General features: G+C 48.0%; 1 protein-coding gene across 1 annotated transcript; it reads left to right on the top strand.

The window, feature by feature from the left end:
* Positions 1–648: 648 nt before the first annotated feature.
* LOC128579638 (transcription factor SOX-21-like) lies at positions 649–1,368 on the top strand. The gene has a single exon (XM_053581608.1). The coding sequence runs from the start codon at positions 649–651 to the stop codon at positions 1,366–1,368; it is 720 nt and encodes a 239-aa protein (XP_053437583.1).
* Positions 1,369–12,060: the final 10,692 nt, after the last annotated feature.

Here is a 12,060-nt window from a genome sequence, read left to right as displayed (position 1 = left end):
ATCCATTGCTGCGTGCAGTGCGTTCCGGTGGCGCGCCGCGACACTCCTCCGCCTCCCCTGCCTCTTCCCCCTCCAGGGCCACCTCCTCTCCTCCCCCACCTCCATCTGCTTCTGTCAAATGAGAAAGTCACCAGGGGAGCCCAAACACTCCAGCCACCGAGAGCCCCCTTTGGCACTTGGCAGCACGCGGCAGTGGGCTTCTCAGCTCAACTCAGTGGATGCACGACACAACTTTCGGGGCTGCTGTACATTTAAGAGAGAAAGAACAGAGGACGGGTTGGAGCCCTGCTGGGGAGCGGCTGTCTGCGGGAGTTCCAGAGCAAACCCAAGCGGAGAGGAAGGACCAAAAGGAAAGTTAAGGGTAAACGGCCACAGCGAAGTGGGGGCACCGCCGACAAGTTACAGTGCCCCGGAGACGATTTTCTCGAGCGCTCGGCCTGACAGTCCAGGGCGGCCCCGGGCGCGACCCGGCCCTGGGCTGGTCCCCCGGAGCCCTCCTCCCGGGCGGGAGCGACTCTGGAGCGCAAAGTGGGGCGCGGTGAGCCAAGCAGGTCTCCAAGGGCAGCCAACATTGATTTCCTCCGGGCCGAGGGCGAGGGCCCGGGCGGCGGCGGCGGCGGCGGGCTGCAGCCACAGCACAGCGAGAGCATGTCCAAGCCGGTGGATCACGTCAAGCTGCCGGTGAACGCCTTCATGGTTTGGTCGCCGGCTCAGCGGCTCAAGATGGCCCAGGAGAACCCCAAGATGCACAACTCGGAGATCAGCAAGCGCCTGGGCGCCGAGTGGAAGCTGCTCACGGAGTCGGAGAAGCGGCCGTTCATCGACGAGGCGAAGCGTCTGTGCGCCATGCACATGAAGGAGCACCCCGACTACAAGTACTGGCCGCGGCGCAAGCCCAAGACGCTGCTCAAGAAGGACAAGTTCGCCTTCCCAGTGCCCTACGGCCTGGGCGGCGTGGCCGACGCCGAGCACCCGGCGCTCAAGGCCGGCGCAGGGGTGCACGCGGGTGCGGGCGGCGGCCTGGTGCCCGAGTCCCTGCTCGTCAACCCTGAGAAGGCGGCCGCCGCCGCCGCAGCCGCCGGCAGCCCCTACTCGCTGCTAGACCTGGGCTCCAAGATGGCAGAGATCTCGTCGTCGTCGTCTGTCCTCCCGTACGTGTTGTTACTGGGCTACCCGACCGCGGGCGCCAGCGCCTTTCACAGCGCGGCGGCCGCGGCCGCTGGGGGGCACACGCACTCGCACCCCAGCCCGGGCAACCCGGGCTACATGATCCCGTGCAACTGCAGCGCGTGGCCCAGCCCCGGGTTGCAGCCGCCGCTCGCCTACATCCTGCTGCCGGGCATGCCCAAGCCTCAGATGGACCCCTAACCCCGCTGCCTACGCCGCCGCGCTATGACCCGGCAGGGTCGCCTGGCGAGGACCGGTGTGCACACGTGTACATATGTATAGGTACGAGCTCTGCGGCCTCCCTGTGCGCCCTCCCGGGACAGGGGGTTCGGGTTGTATATACATAAGATGTATAGGTGCCTGGCGGAAGCGGAGACGCCAGTCGGGGCGCGAGTGGCCTAGCGCCTGAGCAAGCGGGCTAGCGTGCGTGGGAATTTGCAGGATCATTTCAGACCCGCACAACTTGAAAGAGGGCGGTTGTATCCGGCAGCAGTTGGTGTTTGCTTTGCACTTCGGAACCTGTTTTGTTTTGACCCACAGAGGTGGAGTAACTTTTTGACACATTGGGCTTTCCAGTTTTGTTTGTTGGAAGTTTTATTGTCGGTTTTGTTTTTGTTTTTCATCAGCTCCTCCCCACCCAGCCCACCCTCTGGTCTGTTTTGCATGCATTCTGTTCAAACGTTAGGTCTGAAATGGCTCGCACGCGGGAAAAGCTGATCTCGGAGTGAGATGGCTCTGAGCAAACTTGCTCCCTATTTGTACTATTTGAACTTTGCAGATCTCTGTTCTCTCAAGCAGAACCCCCAGACCGGATCCATTTTTGACCAGTGACCGGCTCCAATCTGGCCTTTTGTATGTGAGGCGATCACTGTTTCTTTTGTTTAACACGCCATATGTAAATTATGCAAGAGCTCCTAAGATCGAGAAACGCAAACAAGAAATAAGTGTGCGATGAAAGTTGTCAATTGCATTTTTTCCCTTAAAACAGACAAAACTACGAGAAGTCTCCCTGAGTCCAGTCGCTTGGATTTATGACACGGTTTACAAAAAGGGAAAAGGCATGGTTCCTATTTTCCTCTAGGGCTGATTTCACCTTAAAATTGTAAATATGTACATGTCAGTGAAAACATTGAGTCTTGGAAGATGTGTTATTTTCATTGCCCCAAATCTGAGTCGGTTTTAGACTCAAAAACATTTTTGAGCAACTGTCAAAGTTAACTTCTAAAAATTGCGAAACTATTTCAGAATCGCAGTTTTATTGAAGATTAAATCAGACTTTTTTGTCTGAAGGGTAATTAATTATATATTTATTATTTAGCAAAAGTGAAAGACAGCACAGAATTGTCTGGACAGATGTGTCTCCTTTTCACCTAGATTTTCTCTCCCAACTTGAGCCATTCTAATGTGTTTTGGAATTCCTGCTTGGATTGGCTTACTTTTTAAATCACCTGCAATTCATTTGCAAATTATGATAAAACACATTTTAGAAGAAAGATCCTTCCTCAATTATGGCTTTTTTGTTTCTTTTAGAATGTATATATTTTGACTAATGTTTGTGAATGAAGTTGGCTAACCTGTATTTAGTTTCATTTTGGCTTTATGTAATATAAAGTTTTTAAAAATTTAAATATTGGTTTTAACCTTTATGTGTAAATGTTTTTTTTGTGTGATCTTCTAATTTAATATTAGACATCTAAGCTATATCTGTAAATTAGAATCCAACTATCACTCTGTTCATTTTTTTTTGAACAAAGAGTTTAAATAAAGCCTGAACCAGGGAAAAGAAAAAAAAAAGCTGAATGAATGCTTTCTTAGTGACTTTACTGAATGATCTCAAGGACTATGGTTGCTCTGTGAGCTTCCTGAATAGTTTGCCTACATGGGGATGTGGCAGGTGATTGATGAGCTCAGATGTTCTAGGGGTCAATAAAAACTGACCACAGAAAATAGAGATAGGTAAAAAATTTTCCAGTAAGTTTAACCAGAGGTTAACTATGGCATCTTGCTTATGCTTTCTGAGGGCTGGTTGGTAACATGAAGAGAAGATTCAGAAGTGTCGGAAATTCCCTTCATGGTGCCCTCAACCTTCCACAGGCCGAAGAACAGCCCTATGAGAGGAGTGCGGTGTTTTTCCTGTGTGTGTTACTCCCACAGGGATTATCATACTGTCTGAAGATAGAAACTGAGAGAGAAGACAGTCATCTCTATACAGTTTCCTGTTGCTGAATGACCCATTAGTCTGACCCTTGAGTTTAAACAACATGCACGTGGTGTCTTCCAGGTGGATGGAAAGTTTGGAATGGCACCGCTGAGTTTTCTGCTCAGGACCTCCAGAGCCTGAAATCTCCAAGTCAGCTTCCTGCGTTTCCATACAGAGTCATGCCACCATGCCAAGCTCACTACAGATATGGGCAGAATTTCTTTCCTTATGGTTGGAGGACTGAGTCTGTCTTTCAGAGCTGCCTGTCAGACAAGTGACACTGTGCTTCTCTAGGCCACCTCATTCATTGTCACTGGCCTTTTCCAATGTACAAGCAGTTAACAGGGCAACAATTCCTTCTCACCCTCTGATTCTCTGCCTCCATCTTCACTACCAAAGGCCGGAAGTTCTCTCACTGTTCTACGAGTCCATCTGGCGCATGCACACATGTCCCCAACTGAAAATCATCAGAGACATGTGACATGATGGTAACAGTGATGTCCACTTATATGAAGAAGTTCTGGGAATTTGGGTGGGGCACATTTGGAGGTCATTTAGAAATTCTGCCTACATTGTTCCAACCTCTGGAACAGAAGTTGGACTTAATGTCCATCCCAATGCAAAATACATCTACCCCTCCCAAAGTGTTACACCTTCAAGTATGACAGAATCAAAGGCAAAGAATGTCAAGTACATCTGAACAAGTGAAGTCCAAAGTCCACTTAAATCCTCAACATCAAGTACACCTGAGGTTCTTGAGGATATTTTGTACCCAGTGATCCCTGGGAAGTCGCCTTCCATCCATAGACCTGTGAAGCTAAAGACACATAACTGCTCCCAAATGCAGTTCTGGGACAGAGATAGGGTAATGATTATAGAGATTCCTGTTTGAAAAGTGGGAAAATTGGGAGTATAAGGAAGTCACTGACCCTACACAGTTTTGAAATTGACCTGGGCACAGTCCGGCAGGAGTTTCATGGTTACTGTAAAAGCCTGTACTAATCTTCTGTGACATCATGCTCTGCCCCTGGCTTCTTGGATCTGCACTGATTTCATGTTCTTTGAAATCATTACCTTTTCCTTTCTTCTCTCCCTCTGTTGGTCTTCCTCCTCATCCTCAAGGCAACATCCTCAGCTTCATGATTTAGGAAATGTTTCCCACCCAAATTGATCAAATATTGCCCTTTTCATGGTCTGACTGTCTTCCATGGGGTGGGGTCTGCCCTGGTTACCTCAGGCTCCTCCGTATTCTCTGTCCTGACTTGATTTCTGCCAAGCGTGACTGATTGCAACTCACCTGGGTGATTTAGGAGAAAGCTTAGGACTGCCCAGACACAACCTTCCTAACGTCCCAGGATACAACCCATATCGGTCCTCCATGTCCTCTCAAAGTGAACACTGGCCAGGTCACCCAGGAAAACTGCTGGTGTCAGTAGCTACAGAGTACATCATGACCTTCTGGAGACACCAGGAGGCAAATATAGCAGGGATTATTAATCTGTGTCCACTGGAAAGGTTATGCTATTCTTCACTCTTTCTGCTAAGTTAAATGATTCTCATACTTTACTAACTTTTCATCAAATGAAAATAGATTAAGTAATGAGTCCATTTTTACAATTTCAGTAGCTCATATTTTATTCTTGCCTTTCACATCAAAATGAATGTAGCAAGGAATAAAGCAATTTCCATGTTGTAGTGAACATGTGGGGAAAGTAGTCCTAAAGCCTGGATATGTGATATTCACATAGTGGATGAACAAAGTGATTTCTGTCCTCATAGAGACAGAAACATATGACACTGCTAGTTTCCCTCTTCTGTGCATCCTCTCCAATTCTGTAGAATGTGACGTCTGCACATCTGTAGGAAGCTGGATTCTAAGTGAGCTGAGCTCAGTGAGAGCAGTTACTGACCCCTGTGGGTAAAGCCTGTGATGGTTGCACTGGGCATCAGGGGAAGGTGCCCCGATTCCCATTGAAAGAAGCTGAGAGTTTTCTGCTCTGAAGTGATCCTGGGGGCTCGGTGGGTGGGAAATCAGTAGCTCATACCACAGGCTCCCCTGCTGATGAGAAAGCAGCTGAGCAGGAACAGGGACAGGCCTGGGTTTCACAGCCCCTGTAGGTTCAGGTCAGCTCTACCTGTACCTATCTACCTACAGTGTCCTGCAGAGAGGTTCCTGGCTGCCAGCATCCAATGGGATGGTCAGTATGGGTCCCACCCTGTGTTTTGCTTCACAGATGATACTTAGGTTATAGCACCAAGAAGCAAAGCAGGGTAGCAAAACACTGGAAACCGTTGAAGAGGGTCTGGTTGGGATCCCTAAAATGGTCAAGATTTTGCTGAGGATATGCACTGATTTCATGCACATGCACTGATTTCAACTGTGAAGAATGCATGGATGAGTTGGGTTAAAATATCAGATAATAAGGGATAATTGACTGCATTTTCTCAAGTGATGTCTTTTAGAGCCTAGACATTCTCCAAGTGTCCCAAATAAAGGCTGTGTACACCAAATGACAAAGGGAACCATTACCTCTCTTGATGTCGCCTGATTGGGAAGACTTTAAGGGAATACATACTTTGGGAAAAATCACTCTATCTTTAGGACCAAGGAATAACATGGATTGTATGGGAGGGTGATATAAGAGAAAGCAGAAGTCATCCTGGGGTAAACTACACCATATGAATGGGCTGAGATGGCAGAGCTCTAAACAAACAGCTTAGAAAAATTCCCTTTTCAAAGGAGTATTTGGTGAATGTGGACCCAGTGGCCCATGAGGCTTGACATACATCTCAACACAAATATCATCCATGGCATATCAGGATGATAGTTTAAGGTGTCAGAGACACATGTTCAAAAGTTGTAGACCAATTCTGCTTTATCCTATTTGACATGAATGTTCAGGTCCCATGAAAGCATATGTTGCACCCTCAACTGAGGTGGTTCTACCTGCTGGTCTACAGAGGTCTGGGATACTGGGGTTCTCCCCATCTCAGACTCATAGGACCTCAGTAAGTATGGAAGCAAACAATGTAACTAGGAGGCTCGGGGGTCTCTCTGTTTTGCCTGCCTGTCCCTCTCATATCAGCCTCACCTGCTGTCTCTGAACATGGCCATTGTGGAACCTCATCATCCAGACTCAGGACCTTGATCTTTCCTTGTAGTCAGGGAAACACAACATCAGGGTGACACTGTCTGGTCAGGTCAGTTCACACAGATCCATGGAGCAGTTTCAATGCACCTGCTCTTGATCCTTGTTCTGTGCAGTATGGGGAAGAAATGGCCAAACACCTAAAATCTGCCACCAGGTAGACATGTCCTCCCAACATAGATGATCACGTCTGTGACAGCTGGTAAAGAGAACATAAGGTGTACAATGAAATCCCTTAGTAACAACAGTGAAATATAATGCTTAGTGACGGTAAATAAAAACCCAAAGCAGCCCTCATAGAGGAAGGACACAGGTGGCAGGGAAATCTCAGGTGATGTAGGTGTAATGAGGAACACACAGATGCCCTTGTGAAAGAACAGGAGCCAACACAAAACTAGAATGCAGCAGACACCAAGGCAGGACAGAAGCAGATGGAAATCTAGGTGTCTGCTCCCTTAGTATTACAAACTCAGTGTGCGTCTGTCCTGTTTACAGAGCAGGAGGTGTGAAGGAAGATGCAGAGAGGAATGGTGGGAGAGATGCACATTGGACAGTACAGAGTTTCACAGTATTCAGTTCAGGAAACATCCTAAGATCTGTTTTTATGATAAGGAAATGCTGAGGTGACTACATAATAACCTGAAAGGAAACAAAACAGGTGGGGAAACTGTTTCCACATAGATATTTTCATATGTTTGAGGATGAACATAGGAAACAGGCTGAGATTTCTTGGAAAGGGCTGGGTGGTGGCATCACACAAGTTTGCACCACTTGGCATCATGGCTGCCCTGGGGTGTCCCCATCAGAAGTGACCTTTACACTGGACCACGTGACTTGTGTATCAACACAGGCCAGGTAACTGGAAGGCAGGGGCTCCTCAGTTTCCGAGACACCCCCACCTTCTAATTCTGTTATGGCAACCCCGGGCTGTTACCTGGAGGCTGGGCTCTGCCTACCTCACTTCACACAGAACGTGAGCTGGTGGTGGTAGCTTAGCTTTGAGCTGTATAAACTTGGTACAAATTTTGTTCAACAGTGAAGAGGCTCTTCATCAGATTTCCCCTAACGGTAAATTAAGAGTGACATGTTTGTCATCCCCCAGTCCTGATGAAACCTATTGGATTTCCCTAGTTTTTCACCCATCCTGTGTTTGGGTTTCTTCTCCCCAGTCCCAGGTGGTGCCTCTACGGCCCATACTCCATCATGGCCAGACCTGCCCCCCTGCGTTCAGGCAGAGGGCAGAGGTCGCCACTGGGGACCACATAAAGGAGCTGCGGGCCCAGCTGGCTGAGCGAAGGCAGCAGGTGCTGGACCAGAGAGAGCGGCTGACCATCTCGGAGCCCAATACCTTCTCCCTGGCCAATGAGCTACAGTGATACAGTAAGTCCCGGGGGGTCATGGTCCTCAGTGTCAGGGACCCCATGTCTTCTGTCTGAACAAATCGATGCTCAGTGGATTTCATTCTTCCCTTCCCTTTAAACAATTTTATCCTGAATATTTTTTTGGAAGGGACAAGTGGGTGTTTGACCTTCATTTTTTCTGAAGAGGGAAACCATGAGGCACGAGGACTTCACCCTGGTTCCACGTGAGGAGCGGGAGGGGACTCAGGTCACAATCTCAGTTATTTGTTCCCACAGCAGGCTGGGACGTGCCTGTTATTTGGAGGCACAAGTTGAACTAGTGTGTCAAATGTCCTCTCTGTACTGTGTCCAATCCCACAGTCATGAAGCGTCATTGTGGGTCTGAATTTCTGGGACTGACAGACTTCCATTTGATTCAAGCTTCTGTTGAGCCCCAGTAGGAGAGCACTGTGATAGGAGGAAGGTGGTGACAGGACATAACCCCCAGCTCTAAAGGAGCTTCCTGAGGAGTGTGTCCCAATAGACGCTGTGGATCCTGAGTGACCCCAGGGAGAGGGCCAACACTGGGGGAGGGATCCTGCCTCCTGGAACACTGGTGCTTGTGTGAGTCATTTCAAACATGCCTGTCAGGGACATGGTGTTTCCGTGCATGTCTGGAACCTCTCCCCCCACTGTGTGTCCCCTGAGCTGGGGAACCTTCAGGGACCCAGGACAGCCAGTAGGTTCAAGTGGCCCTTGCAGGTCTAAGGTAGGAGATGTGATGCTCAAGTGAGAACAGGGCCGAGGAGGAGAGCAGCAGCCCTGTGACTCAGAAGCAGGCAGGGCGCCCTTCCCCTGGTCCTCTTGGTCACTGCTAGCCTTTGTCCTGCTCGTGAAGAGAAGCTGTAGTGACTGAGGGATCTTGGGAATGAGTCACATGCACAGCAGCAGGGTCACAAGGAGTCTTGTCCTCTATGGCTAAATTTACATTATTATGCTACAGATTATTTTCAAACAAAGCACTGGTGATTTTTTTAAATGACAAGCCTTGAACAAGAAAAGTAAAAATTATAAAATGAAGAGAAGGGTTTGGGGAAAGGACAAACTGGGTTTTATCATCACCCATCCTTGTCGTCATTATATGAGGATATGAAACAACTGTAAAGTGGAAGGAGAAAACAGAACAGGGCTGAGGACCTGGGTGAGGTCATAGGATGGAGAGCAGGGGTCCTGGGAATGTCTCTGGCTCTAGTTCAAATCGTTGGTCCCCTCTGAGCCTCAGTTTCCCTCTGTTTATGCAGTGCTTTCCTAGACCCATTTCGTTGATTGTAAGGAGCATGTGAGTTAATCCTTGTGAAGTTCTCCCAGCAGGTCTATCAGGAGTGCACACTCTGAGCTCAGAGTTTGTCCCTTCTCATTTAACTCAGGCCACCATAGAGTTTGGGAATATTTGTCTGAGGTCCTTGTGGTCTAATGACTTAAAGTTTTTCACCAGTGTTTCCAGGCAAGATGATTGATCTGTGGGACACTCATGTGCTCTCTACATTCTCAGCACAAAGGACCCTTGGTCCTGCCTTCCTCAGGGCCTTTCTGGCTGTACAGGAATCACTCCTCATGCCCCAGCACTGAGTTTATATTACAGGTTGTTTAGCTTGGTCCAGTGGCCCCTGACTCAGAGTCAGGCCTTAGGGGATGTCAATTGTCCTAAATCCCAATTCAAAAATTTCAGGTGACTTCCTGTGCCTTTAAGCTTCTCTTTCCTCATGGTTTAATAGGGGTTACACATGGGGGTGTGAGGTTGAGAAATAAAGTTATATAAATTCACCCTAGCAGAACCTGGTATTGTAGAAAGTTTAGTCCTGGAGATGGACCCTATGTCCTCCCTAGTAGTGGTGACCACAGTCTCCCCACTGAGGCAGGTGTATCTGTCTTTCCTCAGAATGTGAAAAATTCAAGGGTATTCTCAAGGCTGTGCCCGGGGAGAAGGTAGATGTGGAAGAAGAAAAGCAGGCGGAGGACTCAGCTCTCACTGCCCAGCTCAGGTGAGGGGCCGAGTGCGGCTGGAAGGTGGAAAGGTGTGGAAGACCCTGAAGTGGGTGTCTCAGCTAGGACAGCTCAGAGCTCCTCTGGGCAGGGGTTGGGCAGAATGGACACAGGTGGCATGTGGTAAATGGACAGTAATAAAACAAGTGAGCAAAACAATCAGTCTAAAATTGTTGGTCAGAGAAATGTTTTCTCTTTTCAAACAATAATTATTAAGGGAAATTAACAGAACAAAAATTTAAAGAAGGCTAGTGAGCAACTCAGCAGCACTTAGTGTGGTCAAAATGTGCATTCAGAGGATGGAGACACTCCAAGCCCAGAGTTCACTCTGCGTAGTGTGTCCACGGGACCCAATTGAACTAGTACACCTTCCAGTCACACAATTAAAACTTAACAGTGTTGCGAATTTACCATCCCATTTACTCTGAGCTGCAGTCACCTCTGCACTGAATGTGGCTTCTGATTTTTTTCCCTGGAGAATATTACCTCCTTGGCCCTGTCACCTGTGTTCTTTCATGCTAGGAATCATACCCAGCTGGGCCTGGCCACAGATCTTTGTGAGGCTGTGTGTCCAGTCCAACCACGAAGGGAAAGTCCAGGACTCTCACGGGAGCACTCCCGGACACTGAGGGACTTTCCTCACATATTCTTCTCTTTCCTTGCCAGAACAGGTCCCCAAATACATGCCAGGATTGCATTTGGAATGCTTCCTGGGATGTTCCCACTGAAATCTCTGCCAGAGCCCATATAATACATTGTTCATGAGACCCTTTTAAAGTTTCCTTTTGCTCTGTCCACAGGGAAGGTCAAAAGATCACTGAGCGTCAGGCCCGAGAGCTGGCCCAGCTGAGGCAGAAATTAGAGAAGGGCAGAGAGGTGTCCTTTGTAATCAAGACCCTCCTCTGTGAAGATGATCCAGAGAACAACCAGGGGCAGGGTCTCCATTGTCTTCTGGCTGTGGGGCACATGCTGGCCGAACACCTTGCAGGCTTGCTTAGCTCAGGTCAAGCAGCCACATGCCCTCACCACTCTGAGCTGTTGTAAAGTGATTGGCTCAGAAGGCACTGCACTTCCAATGTGGCTCTTTAACCAGATGTCCACATTTGTAGGTCACTTTTGAGGTCATGACAGGATCTGGGCTGGTCAGTGGGCATAGAGGACAGAAATGGTTGTGGTGAGCTCCTATTGTCCCAACTCAGTCCTTCCTCCTGGGGCACCGTGGCCTGAGGGTGAGGACACAGCCTCCATTCTGGGTATAGAAGGAGGGTATGACAGGTCACCTTTGTAGGGGGACAGCAGTCTTGGCCTAGGAATGACAGGTTCATGCTCTGGACTGACCTGAGTGCTGTCTTTATAGCCTGGGAGGCTGTGTTAGGTATATCCTTGATGAATTTCTGAGTCCTTATCTGTAAAATTGAATCACATGTAACAGGATCACAATGTGTGGGAATGGAATATTCATGAATGCACCTCAGTGAAGACAAAGGGGGAGTATGAAGGGAGCTATGGAGTAGCAGCCAGTGCTGGGAACATTGCCTTACCTTGGAAGCTCTCCTGAGGCAATTTTTCATAGTATAGTTACAACAAGTTTGTTAATTTCTTATGGTTGAGTAGTTAATAGTGATGAGTTATTTGAAAAATGATAATTTTTATTTAATATTTAGGTCTATGATCCATCTAGATATGGACTTAGATACACACACATACAAGCATTTTTTGAGACAAAGTCTCACTCTGTCACAATGGGTAGAGTGTTCTGGTATCATACCTTACAGCAACTTCACTTCAATCACTTGGGCTTGAGCAATTCTCTTGACTCAGCCTCACAATTACCTGAAATTACAGGCATGTGCCACCACACCCAGCTATTTATTCTCTTTTTTTTGTTTGTTTGTTTGTTTGTTTTGTTATTAGATATAGGGTCTCAGTCTTGCTCTGGCTAGTCTCTGACACTTGAGCTTAAGCAATGCACTCACCTTGGCTCCAAAAGGGCTAGGATTACAGGTATGAGCCACCACCCCCATCCATGTCTCTGATCCATATTGACTTAAGTTATAAGAAAAGTGTAAATCTGTGTCTAAATTCATTTCTTACATGGGAAGGTTCCCTTGTTCCACCAGCATTTGTTGAAAAGATGAACTTTTGTTCATGAGTAGCTTTC

The sequence above is a fragment of the Nycticebus coucang genome, unplaced genomic scaffold (assembly GCF_027406575.1).
Source record: "Nycticebus coucang isolate mNycCou1 unplaced genomic scaffold, mNycCou1.pri scaffold_91, whole genome shotgun sequence".
NCBI lineage: Eukaryota > Metazoa > Chordata > Mammalia > Primates > Lorisidae > Nycticebus > Nycticebus coucang.
This window is presented reverse-complemented; position numbering and strand designations above follow the sequence as displayed.